The sequence below is a fragment of the Carassius gibelio genome, chromosome A13, assembly GCF_023724105.1.
Source record: "Carassius gibelio isolate Cgi1373 ecotype wild population from Czech Republic chromosome A13, carGib1.2-hapl.c, whole genome shotgun sequence".
NCBI classification, from domain to species: Eukaryota; Metazoa; Chordata; class Actinopteri; order Cypriniformes; family Cyprinidae; genus Carassius; species Carassius gibelio.
Genome location: NC_068383.1, coordinates 6,927,970 through 6,951,028, shown reverse-complemented (window position 1 = coordinate 6,951,028; position 23,059 = coordinate 6,927,970). Strand labels below are relative to the sequence as shown.

The following is a 23,059-nucleotide window of genomic DNA, read 5'->3' as shown; positions in this document are numbered from 1 at the left end:
AAGATGTGAGGATATCCCACAGCACCTTTCCACAAACATCAAGGATTTTGATTGGAGAGAACCGTTCCAAATAATGTTGAATTAACATGATGTAAAGCATTCATAATTTAAAACGTACTTCCCTCGCCGAGTTAAAAAAAAAAAAAAAAATCCTGTGTAATTTTCATTTTGTAAACGATGACAGTAGTAATAGTCCATTCAGTCAGCACTGAAAGAAACTGTAGAAGAAAATGCTGTATGGTTATTTGTGGTATGTATTCTATATATTCTCATATTAAGGAAAGATCGGTGCAACCATAGTTTATGAATTGTTTAGATGCTACTTTTAGTGTCTGTGCTTTTATTTTACCTCACTTGTTGAATAATGGAAAGCAATATATTTGTATTTGGATGAAGCTGCAGCATTTGTCATAAATATTAATGTAGGAAAGGCATTTATGTCAAAACAGAAGCAATTCTGCTCAAACAGCTGAAGAGTGCTGTTTGTTTCAGGGTAGATGTGAGGAGTATGTAACATTAATTGGCGAGGAGAAAAGCATTTCCAGGCAATAATCTTGACAGAGTTGGAATAAATAGTTGTTAAAACGAGATATTGTACTACATTTCAAGAGTGTAATGAAGGCAGGATCACTGAAATATCCAGACTAGGAAAAAGGACCATTTAAAGGATATTGCTTTCTTTTGCATAATGAGTCTGGCTTAAATAGCCTGCATATCAGCATCATGCCAGTTTGACTCTTAGCTATGCCTTATAGCATCAACACTTCCTCTACATTGTGCTGATTTGTGAAAGCACTGAACTATTAACAAGCATCCACTGCTAGCAGAGATTTGGTATCAGTGTATAGTGGCTTAGATTTTAGCCTGTTCCTTACAGAATATGGTTTCAGAAGACTTGGAATATAGTGAGTGTGGACTACGTTGGCTGAGCTGTTGAATAATTCCATAAAATATCTCATATCTAAAGTTTTGATTTGTGTTTTGAAGCCCTCTTTATTACTTAATAAATTTAGCTACTGAGGAAAATGATCTATGTCAGTAGTGAATTAATGACTTTGGTAATTATGCAAATGTTTAAATTATTTTATGAAGTCCGTCCTACTATCAGAGGTTTATTTCAGTTGGTAGTATCTCATGTGCAGAGTGCAGTGACCTTGTATTCCCAATCAATATTTGGTTTTAAATTACTTAGATGCTATAGTATTTTTATTATTATTCATGGAATCATTTAATCACATCTTCAGAGAGAATATTAAAGCTGCCTCGAAGAATCGTCTGAAATGAAAGGATTCTGTGTTGATAAGAAACCATGACGGATGACTCATGGATCAAATCATTGCACTTAAAGTCAAGGATTTGAATGCTTCTGACACATCAACCACTTTGATGATCAGTAGAGATAGATTTCAATAATAATAACAATAATAATAAAAATTCTTTAATTGGTTTTATCTATAACTTTGCCTTGGGGTGAAATGAGTGAGTCATTTTAATGTTTGAACAGCTGAATGATAAATAATTAATGACAGCTTAATGGGCAAACTGACCTACTGCACTGACAAACTTATGACACTGGCATCTGTAGATATTATCTGGGGTGGTATATCCCCCCGCAGCCTTTTAGTTAAGTAGCTTTGTGAAGAACACAGTATTCTTTAAATATTTTCTGACAGCTTGGTTCCTGCACAATATGTGATGTGATAGAATGACGTTAATGCATTCCTGTACACTGAAAACCAAGAGAGCAGAGCTGTTTAAAGTATCACCATGAAGTTTAAGATGACAATTGTTTTAAGGGAAATTAAATCTTTAGGCACGTCACAATACGATTTGGATTCAGGGAGTAAGGATCTGATTCCAAAATGACTGACAATGCATCTCAAGCTCTTAACAACATGGAGTTTTAATTTTATTTTTTTGTGTGTGTGCATTTCATTGGTGCACAGTTACAGTAAAGTTACATTTGATCTAAAATTATTATTATTATTTTATCACCCACTTTAAAATAATCACTTTCTTTTGTTGCTTCTCAGCCTTAAGACTGACACAGTTTTTGTATTATCCAACTGTATCTTTCCTTAGTGCAACTTATAACATCCAAGTAAAAGATATAACACCAACATGTAAAAATAAATAAATAAATAAACGGTTGGGAAAATGATTAAAGAGTCAAATTATTTGGCCTCAGCATCAAACGATATGTCTGGTGAAAATCCAGTACAGCTCACCATCCAACAAACAGCATTCCTCCAGTAAAGCATGGAGGTGGTGATATCCTGTTATGGGCTGTTTCTCTGCAGCAGGGACTGGAGCACTTATCAGGAAAGAAGGAAAAATTGATGGGGCAAAATACCGTCAAATTCTTGAGGAAAATCTGCCACAAATCTCACCATCAAATTTAACTGAACTTGAGCAGTTCTGTAAGGAAGAGAGGGTAAATATTGCAGTCTAGATGTACAAAGTTAGTAGAGACATCTCCCAACAGACTAAAGGCTGTAATTAAAGCAAAAGGTGATTCAACAAAAACACTTACACCAGGGGGTGATCCTCTTTTCAACTCTGATTGTCTATTTTTTATTTATTACTTTTATTTAATATTTCTCATAATTTACAGCACATTATGTAGGCTCATTTATTTTCAGATTTTTCAACAATTTTTTCAACCTAAACTAAGTGTCCGGAAGCTTATTGAAGTGAGTTAGCATTACACCAGAGAGTCATGAAATGTATGAAAATGTCCATGTATGAAAATTAACTTGCAAACCTTATAGTTAATGTCTTGAACCCTCCCTGGCCTCACGCTCACATATATGAATCCCAGCAGCACACAACAGCATGGGCCCTTTGACATCATCGCGCGCCTCCCTTTACTTCAGCTATGGTGTACTTTACTGTTCTCTTGAACTTCCTCTGTTGCCATGGCTACAGACACAGTGGGCTCAATATCTCCCAGCAATTTGCCTTTGTAAAGGGCAGGGTGTACTCAGGATTTTAGCTGAGGCTGTGTGCCACCCCCTCCACTTCCTCTGCTGCCCAGCTCTTCAGTTAAACCCACATGCATACAGATATAGTACATTTGGTACTTATAGATACAAGTCAAATTCCCACTCAGGTTAGGTGCTTTTGGTGTCATATGCCTTCAATTACCTTCATATGTGATCTAAATTCATTTGAGTATCTCTGTCTGAGGTTATCTACATAAGTGGTCAAAATATTTTTTGTAGAAATTGTAATGTTTGCAAAATAAGTTTCTTATGCTCACCAAGGCTGCATTTTTAATATCAAAAATACAGTAAAAATAGTGATATTTTGATCAGTACTGTTTAAAATACATGTTTTCTGTAAAATGTAACTTTGTCCTGGGATGGCAAAGCTGAATTTTCATTTGCCATTACTCTAGTCATTACTTTAGTGACACACGGGCCTTCAGAATATATATATATATATATATATATATATATATATATATATATATATTGTATTGTGCTTGCCCATTAACCAGCAGTAATAAACACAGCCTAAACAGTCATGCAAGCTACTTAAGAGTGTCAATCATTACTATGTTTATAGTAGTTAATTTATGCTCTGTGTGGCATAAGTGTTTCTTCATCAGTGATTAGCAGTTGCCCATATGGTCGTGAGGTCCTGCGGTGACATGCATGTGCCATGAGCCTCATCACCTCCCATCTCATTTGCTAAGCAGCTAGCATTAGTTAGGAAATAGAATGAAATGCATCCAGTGCCTAGAAATGAAAAAAGGAAAACAGTTTTGATTGGAATTGGTACATGTATTTAGCTCTTCATTGGTGCTAGTGTCTCTGAAAATGTGGTGTTGAGATCCAGTTGTAAGTGTCTTAAAGTATCTACCTCTAATTTAAAGTAAATCCAAACAGAGATAGGTGTTCATGTAAGTGTGACATTTTTGTTGAAAGGCTGTGGCTTTGCATTTAGCACACACTTACCGAGGCTTCATTTATTTGAGCAAAAATACAGTAAAAGCAGTAATATTCTGAAATATTATTATAATTTAAAATAGCTGCTTTCTATTTTTATGTATTTTAAAATGTAAATGTGATTTATTCCTGTGAGGACAAAACTGATTTTTCAGCAGCCATTAATCCAATCTTCAGTATAACATGATCCTTCAGAAATCAAAATAATGATTATATGCTGATTTGGCATTCAAGAAACATTGATTTTATTTTTACTTATTTTTATCAGTGTTTTTATTTTTGCAACAATCTTTTGATTAATTAAATGCATCTTTGCTAAATAAAAGTAGATTTTAGTATGAAAGTAAGTCTTTCTGACCCCAAATTTTAGAACAGAAGTAGATCAATATAAAAATGACCCAAAAAAAAGCCACAGAAGTTGTAGAGTAATAGTAGAGCCGGGGTGTTTTCTCTGGGTCAGTCTGAATGAATCAGTCTGAATTAAGAATATAATGGCTTTAATGGGGAAAGACTAATTTAAAAAGTAAGCAAACAACACTTAGATATAAACACTTAGATATAAATAAGACTTGAAATTGCCTGAAAACATGATCTGTGGGAGTTTTTAGCAAGTAATCAGATTGGTGAAATCTAAGGTAAATCTCGGTTACTGTGACTAATATTTACCTAGCTTTGATGACTGATGATCCAAAAAATTCAAAAATAGTTAAAAGTTAATTATTAATTATAATAGCTGAACATAAATTCACGAATAAAATATATTGTTTAAATTGTTACTGCCTTGATTTATGATTTTGGAATAAATGTAAAATGCTTAAAAATGCTAACTTGATTAGATTTATACTTGGTTTTAATAAATAAAATATTGATTACGTTAACAATAAAAAAAAAAGATATAAAACAAAACTTTCTGATAGTATAAGTAATGTTTATTTCACCTAGAAAATGTGACTGGGACATGAATTTGCATTTGATTAAAAACTTTGCCTCCTCATTTCAGAACACCACTGTTGTATAGACTGATTAATAGAGAAGACACAGTGGTGTTGGCAGTTTACTTTTTTTCTTTTACAGTGTTACATAAACAGAGGCAACAGTGAAAGTAAAAACCGTTCACAGACAAATAGGCCATAATGCCCTTCTACTTCTAGAGGTCAAGTAACAGTGCATGTAAAAGGGAACATTGGTCCAGGAGGTCGTCTGGTTTAGACGCTCACTGGCTGTGAACTTCAAACTGAATCTCTCAGACTCTTTATGTATGAACTCATGAAAGCTGATTACTGAGAAATTGTGGTTTTATGGCAGCGTGAGAGAGCTCATCAGTATCCGGTGTCCGATTGCATGCTGCCAGCTGATTCGTTTTTACAGCATTCGTCCTGGCCTCGTCAGGTGGACTGGGAGCAGGTGGAAGCAGGGACTTCATTATGTCCCGTCCAGCTAGTCTCTGACTCATGTCAGCTATGCTCCCAACTCTTTTCTGTGCCATGAGCATCCAGGCTCTCCCTGTGTCAGATTCACTTTGTCGGCGGCTAGCCGGTGGGTGGATTTGTCTCCAAGTTCACCACCCTTAAAATGTTTTAAGAAAGTAAGATTTATAAAATTTCTAAAGTGAGTATTATATATTTCTAATTATGCCCTTCTCTAAAATATGAACATGTGAATGTAAGTGGCACGAAACTTTAATTTGTCAAATGTGGTGGGAACCCCGGTTTTAGGAGGAGAGAGGTGTTTTTGTCACATGCTGGTCGTCCCAGTCATAATGGATTTGCATGGAACACGTTGACTGCCAAATTCAGTGAGGAAGATACTCATTTGGTGAGAAAGATGGTAATATTTTGTGGTTTTGGTGCTGAAGTCATTTCTCTGACTGCTCACTGTTGTTGACAAAGTGTTGAGAAGGTCTGGAGCGCATATGTTCTCATTGCAGCGAGATTTCCTAGATTTGGATTTAGAAGCATGAGATGTTGGTAGATAGATAGATAGATAGATAGATAGATAGATAGATAGATAGATAGATAGATAGATAGATAGATAGATAGATAGATAGATAGATAGATAGATTGATAGATAGATAGATAGATAGATAGATAGATAATATTCTAATATTCTGCTCAAGAAAGATTTCTTATTATCAATATTAAACAGATATGCTGCTTAATTTTTGGGAAAACCATGATACTTTTTTTCAGGAATCTTTGATGAATAGAAAGTTCAAATCCACAGCACTTACTTGAAATATATATATTTCACTTGATATTTGATCAATTTAATGCATACTTGCTAAATAATACCTACAAGTACCTACAAGACCACATTTCTACAACCCAGTGCATACCATCAAACTGCCCAGCCCTTTATGATGGTCTAGACAAGTCTGGAGTGAAACATGTTATCTGTCTGCAATGTTGTTGTTGTTTTTTAGTAAAACTTTTCATGACACTTTGAATGAAAACCAAAGGGAGTAGATGAAATGAGGGATCCATTATTTTGTATTTTTGTATTATTATTTTGATTTTCAATCATGCTGGTTTCAGTGAGTTTCGGATTTATTCCTTGTGATTTTAATTAATTTAAATGAGGGAAATGAAGTACTTTTTATCCAACCTTAGCCTCAGTCAATGTTATATTCCACTGACAGTCCAAAGACCCTCATTAGACTTATTTCAAATGTTTCATTTAGACTTGTTAGAATGTTTCAAAGTGTTTTACCAGTTCCTTCTCTCTCTCTCTCTCTGTTAAATGGATAGGGCATATGCACGATGACAACTGCATTTCTGCACTTCTTTTTCCTGGCATCCTTCTGCTGGGTTTTGACAGAAGCTTGGCAGTCCTATATGGCTGTGACGGGGAAAGTTCGGACCAGGCTCATCCGGAAACGCTTCCTCTGCCTGGGATGGGGTGAGTGCTTGGATGTCCATAACACTTACAGTATCTTTACATCTCTCCCTCTTTCGTTCTCTCAGTCTCTATTTGTTCACTAATGGACATTTTTACTGCTCGATCATCATCATGCAGACGGTATGTACTTCTCAAATGTGGACGATGTGAGTGGGTAATTTTTAAATATCATCTGGTATGTTCCATACCTCCCCAGGGTTTCTTATACAGGACCACTTTACACACATCTAATTGATTACAGAAGAGCTAACACTCATCCCTCCAGTTACCTAGCAACAAACAAGGCTCTCTCTTTCCATCAGTGCAGTGTTTTGCTTTGTGCAGAGCAAAAAGACAAGACAGAAGAAGATAGACAAATACAGATATGTGAACCGTTTATTAGTTTGGCTGTTCTGATAAACAGTGATGGTGGATTAATTAAATTATTGGCATCCATTAAATGTTTATTGTATGCATCAGTCGTACAGTGGTTGTTTTTAACAAGACTCGAGATTTTAGATCTATATGGTTATGTGCCGCTCATAAGTGGTTTGTGTTCAGTATCTCAGAGCTTAATGGCGTTGGAATTCATAAATGGTGTCTGCTCTCAAATGAACTTGTTGCTCCTGCTTTTGTATCAGTCCATGACTTCATTGCCATAACAACAGTTGCTAAGCAGTGAATAGACCAGACAAAAATAATAAATAAAGGACGCCAGCAGCCACCTTCCAGATCATTATACCTCTGTTAATGTCTACCTCTAGCATGACACGACACGCTTATTATTTATTGATATGCAATAATATATATATATATATATATATATATATATATATATATATATATATATATATATATATATATATATATATATATATATATATATACAGTACAGACCAGAAGTTTGGAAACATTACTATTTTTAATGTTTTTGAAAGAAGTTTCTTCTGCTCATCAAGCCTGCATTTATTTGATCAAAAATACAGAAAAAACTGTAATATTGTGAAATATTATTACAACTTAAAACAATAGTTTTCTATTTGAATATACTTTAATAAATAATTTATTCCTGTGATGCAAAGCAGAATTTTCAGCATCATTACTCCAGCCTTCAGTGTCACATGTAACATCCAGTCTATCACATGATCATTTAGAAATCATTCTAATATTCTGATTTATTATGAGTGTTGGAAACAGTTCTGCTGTCTAATATATTTGATGAATAAAAGATTAAAAATAACTGCATTTATAAAAAAACAAAATCTAATAATATATATTCTAATAATATATTTTCACATTCTTGCTGAACAAAAATTACTGATTTTATTTTAAAAAAAAAAGAAAAAAAGAAAGAAAAAAAAATTACTGACCCAAAATTACTGACTAGTAGTGTATATTGTTATTACAAAATATTTATATTTTAAAAACATAGCTTTTTTTTTTTTTTTTACTTTTTATACATATCCTAAAAAAGTATCACATGTTCTGAAAAAATATTAAGCAGCAGAACTGTTTCCAACTTTGATAATGAATCATCATATTAGAATAATTTCTAAAGGATCATGTGATAATGATCCAAAAAATTCAGCTTTGCATCACAGTTATTTTAAATTGTAATAATATTTCACAATATTACATTTTTTTCTGTATTTTTGATAAAATAAATGCAGGCTTGATGAGCAGAAGAACTTCTTTCAAAAACATAAAAAATAGTAATGGTTCAAAACTTTTGGTCTGTACTGTGTGTATATATATATATATATATATATATATATATATATATATATATATATATATATATATATTGTATAAATAATTGTAAAATATTATTAGTAAATATTTGAAATAATTGTTATTTAGACGATTATATATGATTAAATGTGTAAACCAAAAATATAAAGCAGCACAACTTAAAATAAATAAATAAATAAAAATAAGTTTTTAACTCTGAATGTTTTATTGTAAACAACTGTACAGTAATGTTTTTTGTTAATTTAGTGGTCTGATAAAAGCTTTTCAAGTGAAATGTTTTCTCTTTTTGCTAGATAAATGGTGTCCTCAGTGTAGAAGTACTAATCTGAAACATCTGTTAAGGATCAAAAACCAACAGCTTCGTTTCCTTAATTGCATGGCCCTTATTCAGGTCATAGGAACACAAGAGGCACGTCGTTCTCGCTATCTAGCAGGCTATGCTGTGTTTGTTCAGCTGAACTATAAATCCACAGGTATAAATTGTATCTGTGATGGAACAACCATATCATCACGGACAGTTTCCAGGTGAAATACATTAATCCTTCTCAGATACTCTTTCTTTTTTGGTCCATCCGGAGACTAATGTTAACTTTGTGGTACAAACAGTGGTGCTGTGTGCACTGCAGTGTGCTTTCAAATTGGTTGAGGATGAAACTGCTTGGTGGATAGGGGCGGAGTTTCGTTTAGACTCAACAAGGGGAGGGGGGCACCACAAGAGCCCTCGCTGGTTCTTCAGACAAGCTGATTGCATCAATAAATTTAGCCACCAGTGAGAGAGGGACGGTGTTAATATTCAGATCACAGGACAGTGGCAGGAGCAGAAAGAGCCCTTTCATAATGGCAGTCCTGCTTAAGACAAGCAAAGATGAGAGACAGAGAAATAGAGAGTGAAGATTGGAAAGATAGCAGATATGATATTATTATTATTATTACTAGTATTATCAGCCCATGACCTGTTTGATCGTTTCAGCCTCTCTGTTCAAAATCTGTTGTACTAATTGCATTTCACATGCTGGGTTTAGTGTAAAACTCCAGGGATTCTTATTAGATTGTTTACCTGCTCTCATTTCACAAACAATTTAGAAGTTGTATTGTGTCTTGAATACCTGATGTGCTTCTGAAAGCCTAAAGTCATGTTTGTTAAGGGAAGAAGCATTTACTATTGCTAATACTAGGGCTTTGCGATATTAAAGAAAAACGCGATATGTGATACATTGTTAAAAAATGTGATATTCGATATTTGACATGCAATACGATATAGCTTAAGTGTTTAAAATAAATTTCAATTATATTTTTAAATATTTAAACATGAAAATTAAATAACCAATTTGTTTCACATTCTCTCTTGGAAAAGAAAGAATCACTAACTTCGGAAGTGACCAGCAGTGTTTTAGCAGTACATAAAAAGTAATGTCACAAATCAGAAAATGTCCTTTTAACATCAGTGTGAACATAAAAAAAAAGCTTTTTCTTTATATATATATATATATATATATATATATATATATATATATATATATATATATATATATATATATATATATATATATATATAAAATAATTGTAACTTTGCTTTCCATACATTTTAAGTACTTTTTCATATACCTCTGCAAAAACTATAGTCTGAGAAAGTAAAAAAAAAAAATAATAATAATTTACAAGCATAGATAAAATAAACAGTAGTATTCAGGTACAGAAATTTAAAAATTAACACTGCATTGTAAAATAACACTGCATTGTGTTCACTGTATGAATTAAATTTAGATTAAACTTTGTTATAGCTGTTTTGTTGTTTGATTAACATTAGTGACATATTCAGCAGCATGTATTTATATGCTGCTTTCCCTTTCAATCCGACTGCACTGATCCAGTATAGTGATACACATCCGGTTTCTTTCTCAGCTGTTTACATTCATTTATAACATAACTGACTCAGTTTAGGAGAATGATCACTGAGACGGGTACTGTCGACATAATTCTGTGTGTATGCGTGTCTGTTCAAACATGAGGAGATGCAAAAGACGAATCAACTCAGGGTTTGCACTGTCTGTGTGTATGGGCACGCACATGCACATGTGCTGCAGAACTGAAAAGACACTGTTTGAGATGTGGCTTGTGCACGAGCTTCAGGTGTGAGTCAGACAGCAAGACGAGACGGCAAAGAGTAGTTTCCTGCAAGTTATTGCACTTAACTCTTTTTAACATCAAGCAGTTCTCTGCTATATTTGTCAGACTAAAACTTTTTGATTTAAGTAGCCTATTATTAAAATGATTCAGATATTGCATGCCCTTGCGATATGCATATTGTGATATTCACATTTGCAATATTTAGATAATTTCAATATATCGTGCAGCCCTAGCTAATACTCTCAGTTAATACAACTATTTGAAATTGAAATGTGTTACATTGTACACACGTATTATATATATAAGCAATTTTTTATATACAATGCAATTTATATTTTATATAATTATATTATAGAAAAATGATATGCAATTTGAATGTCAGCCGTTTAGCACTTTTCAAAGGAATAAATCAGCCACAAACTATCCTTTATATCCTTTAGCATCATAGCAGCTGGTTTTGCATGGACAAGCAGCACTCGTATTAGTTTCTTTTCATTCTTCACCTCCTACTGGAGCTACTGTACATATTCTGTGAATGTCTCCAACCCTGAAGGATTACCCAGTATGTGGCTTTTAATCATTCATATGTCTCTTTTGAAGGATTACCTGCTTTAGTGGTCGCTATCTCAATGGGATTCACAAAAGCAAAAGGATACGGGACACCCCAATAGTAAGACAACCTTTTTTCTTCTTCTTTGTTGTTTATGCTTACCCAGAAAACTTACAAGACCCTGCACATAGCCCATGAAAATCTTTCCAATTAAAACAGTAGTATGAAGTAATGACTCAGAGCCATGAGATTGCAACAGTCCCACCTAGTTCTCCCGAGGATACTTGGGAATAAACAGTGTTTTAAGATCTCTTTAGAGTTCTTGTTCCATACTAAAAGTCTCCCATGTGGAACCATGACATATGGCACCAGATCCCCAGACACTCAAGGATGATACGACTGTGTACTGCCATGCCCCATTAAGTTGATGCCGGATGTTAAATTTGTATGCAAGATTTGCTGATATTTGTTTTTTGTGTGTGTGTGTGTGTGCTTGCAGCTGTTGGCTATCTCTGGAAGGTGGTCTTCTCTATGCATTTGTGGGACCTGCTGCTGCAGTGGTGCTGGTAATTTTACACTTTAACTACACACACCAGTGCCTTTATAATGTTTTATGTCATTTACTGAACTAGTCCGCCGTGCCAACATTGATATAGAAAATTGCCTCACTTCATCGTAGTACGGTTTGAAGATTGTGATCCCAGTCATTTATGTGCACCATTAAGCAGTTTATTTCTAAGCTGAATCAAGATTTAATGGTGGCACAGATTCACACTGCCATGCATCTACACAATACAAAACAGTAGATTTATATCTATATTGTTGCATTTTTAAAGTCTAGCTTGAAGGTAGTTGTAAAATTCTCAAGTGCATTGGAAAACACTTTCATTTTTTATGTTCAAAGAAAGCTTTCACGTTTAGTCATTACTAAAGACTTGCTTGAGCCCTGTTGTTAATTTTCTGCAGTCTGATGAGGTCGGGCCCTGACAGTGCTACTGTGTGTGTGGTTACAGGTTAACATGGTGATTGGTATTCTAGTGTTTAATAAACTGGTTTCAAGAGATGGGATCCTGGATAAGAAACTAAAACACAGAGCAGGGTAAGTGGCAATCAACTACATCACACAAACACACATATATATGAAAAATGTCAAACTCATAAATTTTCTAAGCAACATGCTAACACCAAACTGTATTGGAATCAACTTTGAGCTTCATGCTAAAATGCTTTAAAAGATAGTTGCCTATTTTGACAGTAGGCTGCAGACCTCATAAGGTTTGGGAATAGAGCTAAAGTGTACTGCAGAAAAAGGGAGCCTCGTCCCAAATTTACATTAGTTGAGCCAATACAATTATTTCCATCCCAGTCCAGTTGCTCAGACTAACAGATTACAATTCTGGTGCTACTATAGGTGCAGAAATCTGCCTCCACCTCTGCTTTGGTACAGTCAGGCCACCATGTAAATACATTCCCTTTGTGTTGTCTGGTTATTTGGCTGTTCTGCAGGCAGATGAGCGAGCCCCATACTGGATTAACTTTAAAATGTGCCAAATGTGGCATCGTCTCAACTTCTGCTTTATCAGCAACAACGGCCAGCAACGCCATGTAAGTGCTCACCGATGCCTCAGCAGATCGATTATGCTGATTAAGCTGCATGCAAGAGTGTGCGTGTGACTTTATGCGTGTGTGTACTTCCCCTTGCCTCAGGGAAGGAGATTTGTGGAGGTGTTAAATGGACAGCTGGCTCTTGTTCTTTGTCTGTGATATGTCGACAACACTCTATTGGAACAATGTGTTGGTTGTTTTGTGCTCCTGGACTCATTTATGTGCTGATGGCAATTAATGAAAATTTGGGCATGTGCATGCTTTCATTTGGAACAAAGTGCACCTATCTGATCTTCATCATGTTTGTTCTTTAAAGCTCAACAGTAGTCTTCTGTAAAGTAAAAATCCCCATTATTTTCTCCATAGAGAAACACTATTTTACAATACCATATAAAACTTTCTAGACAGATCAACCTTGAGATCTGAAGTTAAGCAATGTCAGAAGCCACAAGTTTAACTAGTATGTAAAATATTCCAATAATAGTAAATTTGTATTTATTTTATTATGATCATTGCAATACAGTTTAATAAAATTAATATTTTAGATTATATTAATTTATTTTATACTTGTAGTCAATGACTAGCATATTTTATTTTATTTTATTATAAAAAATATGTAGTAGTATTAGTAGTAATAATTACAGTAATAACAATAACAACATCAACAATAATAATTATTATAGTTTTTTAGTTATTTTATATCTGTAGTCATTGACTGGTATTTTAAAGTATTTTATTACTGCAATAAAATGTAACAGTAATAATAATAATAACAATAATAATAATAATAATAATAAACAAGAATGTTGTATTTTATACAATGGTCTGTATGAATACTTGATTTTGATTGGCTGGCAGGTATGCATTAAAACTGTTTAATGCACAGGTAGTTCCAAGTCAGTTTAATCACCATTCTATATTAATACACTGCTTTCTTTTATGTGCAATAACACACACATCACTTGCACAGAGAGAGAGAGAGATATTGCGCATTAAAAACTTGTCAGTAGTGGCAAATGACATGGTATGAGCAAGATAATGCATGGCTAGCATATCCCTTACTTATACTTGTTGTCAGTGACTAGTCATATATTATGAGTAACTCATTCTCGCATAAACTAATTGAATTGTCTTTTGTCTTTTTCAGATTTTCATTTACTTTTTTGTTATTCAAATCAAAGACTGTAATGTTATGATTCATCTCAGAGCTGGATGGTTTGTTCAAGGCTTAGAGCTTGTCATACATTTTTTTTTTTTTTTTTTTTTTTATGCCTTTGGAGAAAATGAATGGGTAAAAATACTTTTGGGACAAAGGCCAAAAATTAATATTTTTTTGTTGTTGTTCAGTCCACTATCTCTCTCTCTCTCTCTCTGTCTCAGGGCCTCCCTGTGGAGTTCCTGTGTCGTTCTGCCTTTATTAGCTCTCACCTGGATGTCTGCGGTGCTGGCCATGACGGACAAACGCTCAATTCTATTCCAGATCCTCTTCGCGGTCTTTGACTCCCTGCAAGGCTTTGTCATAGTCATGGTCCACTGTATCCTCAGAAGAGAGGTAGGGCTGGATCCATTATAATCCCTTACTTTTTGTTCTCTTTTCCTTCAGCATTTCAGCAAACTGTCTTTAATTTTTTTTAAAGCTTATTCTACGCCTTGTCCAGTCTTACTTTAAGGGATAAATATGAATATTCTGATATAATTTACTCCCCATCATGTTGTTCCAAACCTTGATGACCTTCTTGCTTCTGTGAAACAAAAAATATATATTTTTATACATTTAAAGAAAACCACATTCAGAAGAGCCAAACTCACCCTTAAAATCTCTCTGATAATACCTACTCCTCTAAAATAACTCTCCTGTTGGATTGACATAAACAAGCCCTCTTATTTAAAAAAAAAATCTCATTTAAAATGTTATTTAGATATCACATCCACTAGTACCCATTCTGGTATGTAACAGCCACTTTCCAGGACCAATTAAAACCAAATCCCTACATGTTTCTACTAGGGTTGGGCCAATACATGATGGCACCATCCATCGTCGATGGCTGATAGACATCACGATGTTGAACTGGCATCATGTACCCCCCCGCCCCTTTTTGAATGCATGATCACTTTGTAGTTTCACTATCACTTTCGAGATTTGTGATCACACGTACTCTGCTTACACTATGGAGCAGCAGTACTTACCACACATTTTAAAAGATTATATGTTTGCTGGTGGTACTGAGAGTCTGAAAATCATTCGCATCATCCTCAGTTAGTAAACGTTAGTTGTTTTCCCTTATATGGTCTCACACTTCGGGCACACATCTCCAATCCCCCCAACCAACCCCCCGCTTGTCCCAGCTGATATAGTAAATAGATATTAGATAGTTGGATGTCCTTTTTTTCCCCCCTACAGTAAACATTCTGGAAATTTCAGTGAACATAGTTTAGTTTATTTTTTTTAGTTTAGTTTATTTGAGCTGTTCAGAATCATGGATATTACAGAAGTCATAAACTTACACAGTAATGGAAGCTCAAAAGGAGTAGGCTGAAGCAAGGAAGCTTATTTGCGCCTACCCCTATGTACAAGACTCTCAGTACCCATGGATTTCACATTTGTATTCCCAATTGTAACTCAATAAATAACACTGCATTTAACAATATATATTACATTGATAAGGTTACCATAGTGCAAAATAGTGCATACCATAGTGCATACCAATGTGCAAAATTCAAGTATATCATTTTCATACCCAGGCACACATCACCACGAGCGTACACCTGTTTATGAGTTACATTTCCAACCATACTATCAGTAATATGGACGTTACAAATTGCAGCATTTGAAAGGGTTAGAGCTTGTTGAACATAAAAAGAAGGATGAAAGGAATGTGTTGCTATATTTCATTTGGCTGGCTTCTGAATTTTTTTACACTTTTTTTGATAAGTTTACTGAATAGTTTAATCAGCAGAGACACATTAAATGGATCAAAAGTGACAGTAGAGAGATTTAAAAGTTTACATAATGTTTCTGTTTCAAATAAATCCTTTTCATCAAAGAATCCTCAAAAAAATGGATTGCTTTCACAGCAATATTAAGCAGCTCAACTGTTTTCAAAACTGACAATAATAAGAATTGATTCTTAAGCAGCAAATCAGCATATTAGATTTATTTCTGAAGGATCGTGTGATACTGATGACTGGAGCAATGGCTGCTGAATATTTAGCTTTGCCATCAAAAAAATAAAATATAATTTTAAATTTAAATTTTACAAATATTTCACAAATAAATCCAGTCTCGCTGAGATTTTTTTCCAAACCCAAACTTTCAGATCCTGAAGCAATGTGCTCTACTGAATTGTTTTGTGCACTAGCATATACTTTCATATGGAGCCCCACATATGACATGCAAGAAAAAAGTAAATAAATTGTGCACATGATTTACTAATCTGTTCCCACAATGAACTAAAATGTGCACACAATTACTATTGCATTCCCTCAGTTAACTATTGTGTTCCCTCGATTTGCACATGATTTAGCAAATCGAGGGAACGAATTAGTAAATTGGTGCACTATTTTTAAATCAAGTGAACGAAATAGTAAATTGAAGGAATGCAATAGTAATCGTGTGCATGTTTTAGTACATTGAGGGAACGAATTAGTAAATCGTGCACACGATTTAGCATACTATTTTCTACCTGCATGTCATGTGCAGGGCTCCGTACTTTCGCTTTGATGAGTGACTAAAATGATGGTTCATAGGTTCAAGATGCCTTCAGATGTCGCCTGAGAAACTGTCATGGCCCCATCAATGCAGATGCAACTGGTACATTTCCCAACGGGCATGCACAGATCATGGTAAGACACTCGCCTCCTGTAACCTCAGTATTCTTACACTGAACTGTACATTCACAAGCTGGAATATGCTCATCTTATAAATTTGCTGTGAAATCACTTGCATCTGGCATCTGTGCTATCAGAATTATGTGCTGTGACCTCTCAAAGTCCTCTTGATGGATTTAAATGCAGTGCTTTTTCCTAGTATGAGTCTTTGTTATACAGTGTTAATGCTTATACAGTTATGACAGGATATGCAGAATTGTCTTTGCTTAACAGCACCAAATCTTTTATCCATGTCCTTTGGCTTTCGCCCGTCTCAGATGGGACCCATTTGTCATTTTTCACACCGGTCTTTCTCATCCTTCACTGGTTTGAGGGAGTGATTACTGTTAAAATGGTTCTGGAGATGTGTGACCTGCGCAGAACCATTGGCATATAATGATCACAGTTCTCATTTCTGTTTTGATTGAAAGTTTCTTAACTAGAAGCATTTCACTATAATGAGACCTCAGTTTGTGCAGATTGTCTTTGATTCGCTGCTGTTGATGGCTCCTCTATCGCCACCTCTATTGTGATACCTGATTAATCCGATTCTATTTACAAGTGCTTTTAACAGATGACTATTTTCTCTGTGGGATGTGGTTAGACCGCAGACACAAGCTAGCAAAATCATACAATTTGAGAAGAATCCCATGACAACATAGATATGATAGCCTATTATATAATTGATGTATTATTCTGATTTTACATAGTCAATTAGATAGGAAAATGCTTTTGTGTGTGTGTGTGTGTGTGTGTGTCTGCCACTATCAACAATAATGTAAAGTTTCGACTTTTGTTGTAGTTCTGTCTAAATCAAACTCCTCTTGCATGTCTAAATTTCACTTTGTCTCCTGTTATTTATTTATTTTTATCTTTTCCCCACAGACGGATTTTGAGAAAGACGTGGACATCGCATGTCGATCAGGTAAGAAACAGATGGTGCACTATTAATGTGTTTCCTAATTACTTCTCCTCTCCTGGGCCAAAACAGGCCCAAGAGAATAAACATTCGGGTTGCACATTAGAATTATGGAGTCCCAGTGGCACCTGGCTAATCATCCAACAGGACTGTATTCAATCTTAAAGTGTAGGATTTTATTACATTTGGATAGATACTGATACGTACAATATCAGTGTTGAACCATCCTCTTTTTACATTCACAGAATATTATATTCATGGGCTATTGCTTTGAATTGTATTAATAATACATCAACCTAACTAAATTATTTTCAATGCTGTAAAATTTATTAAGCACACTTAACTGGCAATTTCAGTACTGACCACTCTTGAAAATATTCAAGAACTAAAAAGTGTGTATGTCTCTAAAGTACAAAATAAAAAAGATCTATGTTTTAGAAACTGTCCATACATCGATATTGCACATATCAAAATATGTTTTAGTCTTAATTATTTTATTCCACATTGTTATTCTCCTTTATCTTTAGTTCCTCTTCATCTAGCTGCTGTATGGGATAGACCATGAAATCCATGAGTTTACTCTTTAATTGTCTCCCCTAAGTAAAGGGTTGGTGATGAACAATGAAGCTTTTTAGTCCCTGGAAATGGGTTCAAAACAAGATTTCTGTTTCAAGATCTAGACAGAATTGTTTTATTGTTATAATGAAAGACTGTTGTTAAAAAAAAAATGTAGTTCTTCTGACATCCAGCCAACAAAGCTCAAAACAGCATGAAGTCTTCATTACAGCCATTTTTCAGTTTGTTTGCAGCATTGTTATGCCCCTAGACAGCATGGTGACTATTCTCACACTTCCTGAAAGCACTAACTGGATTTGTTTTTCTGTCTGAAGGTGAAAATCTTGCATGATGCAACACAGTCTATTAGCCGGTTATGTGTGGGATTTAAACCAATGAGATTTCACTGTGGGTGGGTCTACACAGTGTGACGCCACATAAATGGAAACCAAGCAACTGATAAAATTTCGTGTTACTTATCTCATCCAGAGCTCATTTAGACATTGATATGAGCTGCTAAATTGCTTTAACTGCATAATGTGATGTCATGACAGTTGTTTGAATGTTTGTTTGTGTGTATCTTCACTTACAGCACGTTATTTAAAGTCTCTGAAAACTAGTTGGCTAAGAAAGAAGGGCATAGTAAATCAGATAATTAGACTATGCTATAGCCCTGAAAATGCAGCTAGTAACACAAATTGCTAACCTTTTTGTTTTTCTTTTGAAAATGAGTGTAATAACAGCGCCCTGACCCTGTGTTCTTCATTAAAACTGGATTAAGATCAGCTCAGAGGGTGATATTGTGGGACATTGTGTGTCCTTCATTAGGAAAGCATAATACAACTTTAATCCAAGATTTACTTTAACTTACAAAAAGTTAACTAAAGTTTTCTTATTTTTAGATATTACAATTTTTAGATTTTTATAAAAATCAACAGTAAAATAAATAAAGATGTGCAACATATTTACATATTAATTTAAATTCTGGGAATTTCAGTTTCATTAAGTTTTTATTTCTGGGAATTTTGCATTATAAAAATGAGAGTTGTGTGGTAAAAAAAGTGTAAAGAACTTACAATATATTTATCAATTTTGGGTGTAATATGACCAGGTTCTTGACAGATTTCATAAGATGCACGCAGAAAGTCTGTGTCATGAGCCTGAAGCCCTTTTCTGTGTTCTTCTATCAGTATTCTGCTGTGCTCTTCAGACGCCATGTTGTGTGATGCATTAGTTTAAACTACCATCAGAGCTGGAGGATTTTCAACCAGTCGTTGTTGTCCTCTGGTCTCCTTGTTATGTTATGAACAGTGGCAGTAATTCCCTTATGGATTCTTGGAGATAGAGCTCTGCTGCAGAGGACAGGCTGTTCTCACAATGATGAATCTTCTGTCATTGCATCTAGTGTGTGTGGCTCTTTCAGGTGAACAGAATCAATCCAGTCTGAAAAAGGACATGCTTCTATAACAGCAGATATTGTATGGTGGTGAATGGCATTTGTATTGATAGTCTTTGCTGAAAAGGTTTAGATGGTTAGTCCTGATGGACTAGTACAACCATGCTTGTTGAACATGGTGATGAAGTTGTTTGGACAGCATCTCTTTGGTGAACCTCTTTATCTTCAACCCTCCATTTTTAACAAAACCAAAAAAGTGACATACACTAGATCAAAACTCAAGTTGTTCAAACAGCACTGAACTGGTCAACCAAGTCTTGAAATTTAACCTGTTCATCTTCAGCTCTCCATTTTTAACAAAATCTACGAAGTTGGTATACATATACTAAAGGCATAATTTTGGTCTATTTTAAAAGCTGACTGAATTAAAGTGAAGTAGGTTCGTGCGTACTAAACTAGTCGTTCCACAACATGATATGTGCTTCAGTTATTCTCTTTTGAATCTGCTTGAGTCTTTCCTTTTCAAGATATTTGCCACTAGAATTGTAACTTTATTTATTATGATCACTTGTTTTTGGGGTGTAGGGTACACATCACTTCAGCTGTGCGTTCAAATGATCAATGTCTGATTGGCTGCATTGCTTTTTGCTTTAAAATAATTTATTTTCAGTTCTAAATCAAAATTTTAAGCTTTCAGTCTTGCATCACTCACTTCCACTAATGATGTTCCTTCCTACCTGCAGCCCTCCACAAAGACATGGGCTCCTGCCGAGCGGCCACCATCACCGGCACCCTCTCTCGCATCTCTCTCAATGATGAGGAGGAAGAGAAAGGTCCCGAGGGGCTCAATTACTCCACGTTGCCTGGCAACATAATGTCTAAAGTGATCATCCAGCAGCCCTCTGGACTTCACATGTCCATGGGCATGGGCGATCTGGGAGAGCAGTGTTTAGACAGCACGACAGACATGCGGCGAACTCTATACCTGTGTACAGATGACACCACAAGGCAGAGCGAGCAGGAGCTGAGCGCCCATGACCTGAGCGGCCACCCTCAGCCAGGGCAGATGGAAACGGACTACATTGTCCTGCCTAGCAGGTCCGCGGTGGGGTCGGCGGCTGGGTCTAGCAGCATTCCCACCCTGCTGAAAGACGACAGCAAGATGAGCATGACCATGGACTCTCTGTCACACGAGAGGTTGATGCATTACAAGATGGGCGCTGAGTTTAACCTCGGGCACTCTGGGATGGAGCACATGGGAATGGAACAGCAGTACCCCGTCCAGTCCGAACACATGCAGAATCTGCCTTTCGAGCCACGCACGGCTGTGAAGAACTTCCTGGCGGAAATGGAGGAGAGCGGAGGAATGTCACGTAGCGAAACCGGTTCAACTATATCGATGAGCTCTTTAGAGGTGCGAGTTTGAGTCTGGCCTTGGGTGTAGACAGTTAGACTAAAGTAAACTGTACACAAATACATGAACAAAGATCCATCTAGATACATGAGTGGTTTTACTCAATGCACACCAAAATGTGTCAAGAGTGCAATTCATAATGCATTTTTAGTTTGGCCAAATGTATGTTATAGTGGGTCTCCTATATGGCCAGTTTGAAAAGAATCTTGTGCCCTAATGTCTTAATCCTCCAAATTAAGCCAAAGATGAAAACACTACATGAGATGTTTAACTTAAAGATGTTAAAGGTCAGTTTTCAAAGAATTAGTAGCGGAAGTAATACTGTATATCCATATTTTGATGTACATAGTCAACAACCAATAGATAGTTCTGTGCATGGGTTGTTGATTTGATGGAGGCAGATCTAAATGCAAGCTTATAATCAATTAGGCAGGGGTTTAAGTGGACTAAATGATTGGAGAAGCATTTGTGCCTGCGTTTGCATAATTTTTAGACGGGTAGACATTTGAACCGGATCCGTTTTCTGCAAAAAGCCTCACAGCATACAAGTCTAGCTCTGATGCGGAAGGAACATACTTGCTCATATATGTTTTAGAGATGGGACCAGATTTCAGTAGATTATTCCTCTAGGTTTTATAATATCTAATTACATGAATTTTTGTCTTTCTGTCTTGGTTCTACAGAGAAGAAAGTCGAGGTACCAGGATCTAGACTTCGAGGTGAGCAACTCCTTTACTTTGTGAAGTGCATGTTCAGGGCCATTTGTTGCGTTTGTGTTTCGCCCCTTTAATTTACTACTACTTTGTGTAGCACTTAAGCTTATTGGAGAAGCATGTCCTGACACAACTGCGATTTATGAAGCGTTGTGTGGTTTAATGTAAAAGCAATGCTGTCAGCCACCACATATTCCCATGTTATCCTTTTACATCCCCTGACTTCAAGCTGAAAATCAAAAAATAGCTTATATATTTTTACATTTTTAAGATCACTTGCAGTATCCCCCAGAGCATTTCAGCCCTTTGCCAAAAAAAAAAATGTATTGAATGTCAAGTGCTACTGACCCTTCATATATGCCAATGCCATTTGTCATAACCTTGTCATAGCATTCAGCCAAATTTGCAGGGTGAGCACGCCGTTTTTATACAGTGATAAATTGAAAGTAGCCAGGTTTTTTCCTGTTGCAAAGTTCTGGTTCTCAGCTTGACTGAACTCCAAATCCCACCCCCCTCCCCTCCCCTCCCATCCTTGCCATTACAGAAAGTCATGCACACCAGGAAAAGGCATATGGAGCTGTTCCAGGAACTCAATCAGAAATTTCAAACCCTGGACCGATTTCGAGACATACCAAATATGGGCGGCATGGTGAGTAACAGGAAACGGGTTTCAGTATGTCTCATTACCGAGTACCGGCGGGGGGGTGCCGCGTTGTCTATGTTTAGCTGTGTCTTCTGGTGGCGCCCCAATCTTGTGCACAGGAAGTGAGAGACTGAAGGAATTAATAGTTGTTCACCAAGAATATTCACGTGGAAAAATAGCACCCGGTTAGGGGTGGGTGGAAGAGGAGGTATTAAGAGATGAAAGAGGAAGAAGAGAAGAGGAAGAGTGACTGAGCCATCATTGTGATCCATTCTCATGCATTCATTCAAACACAAGGCTGTAAGCTGCTAACATGCTTATTATTTCCTTTTCTATTGGCTAATCACTGCTTGGCAAATGCGAGGGACAAAAAACACTTGATTTGCTTCAGATATTGGAGAGGTTCTCTGTGCTTTCCGCAGTATGATGCACCAATTATCTGTAATTGTAGGGCTGGTGGGATTTTCTGATTAGAGCAGGCCAATTGCAACACAATTGCATTTCATCATCCAGCAGCATGCAGCAGAAGAACGTTCAGTGTCATTTTTTTTGTCCAGCTGACAGGAACTGTGAGGTTCACACTGATCATCAATGAAGAGATGTTTAGATGTGTTTTTTAATTAGTTCAGCCTCGGTATAATGCCCTAAAATTAATTTCCTGCTATTACAGAAGTATGCATTTCCAGTG

The 23,059-nt window shown here is 35.7% G+C and overlaps 1 protein-coding gene across 5 annotated transcripts in view; it reads left to right on the top strand.

The window, feature by feature from the left end:
- LOC128025992 (adhesion G protein-coupled receptor B3-like) overlaps positions 1-23,059 on the top strand; it is a 147,789-nt gene that overhangs the window by 122,484 nt on the left and 2,246 nt on the right. For 3 of the 5 annotated variants that reach the window (XM_052612649.1, XM_052612646.1, XM_052612650.1), the window contains 11 exons: positions 6,701-6,851; positions 11,310-11,379; positions 11,759-11,825; positions 12,273-12,358; positions 12,766-12,864; positions 14,245-14,416; positions 16,612-16,707; positions 17,617-17,656; positions 20,345-21,015; positions 21,699-21,734; positions 22,273-22,377. In XM_052612649.1, coding sequence (XP_052468609.1) covers positions 6,701-6,851; positions 11,310-11,379; positions 11,759-11,825; positions 12,273-12,358; positions 12,766-12,864; positions 14,245-14,416; positions 16,612-16,707; positions 17,617-17,656; positions 20,345-21,015; positions 21,699-21,734; positions 22,273-22,377 — 1,593 coding nt within the window. The remainder of the gene's footprint in view (positions 1-6,700; positions 6,852-11,309; positions 11,380-11,758; positions 11,826-12,272; positions 12,359-12,765; positions 12,865-14,244; positions 14,417-16,611; positions 16,708-17,616; positions 17,657-20,344; positions 21,016-21,698; positions 21,735-22,272; positions 22,378-23,059) is intronic. The other 2 variants (XM_052612648.1, XM_052612647.1) reach the window with 2 other exon arrangements.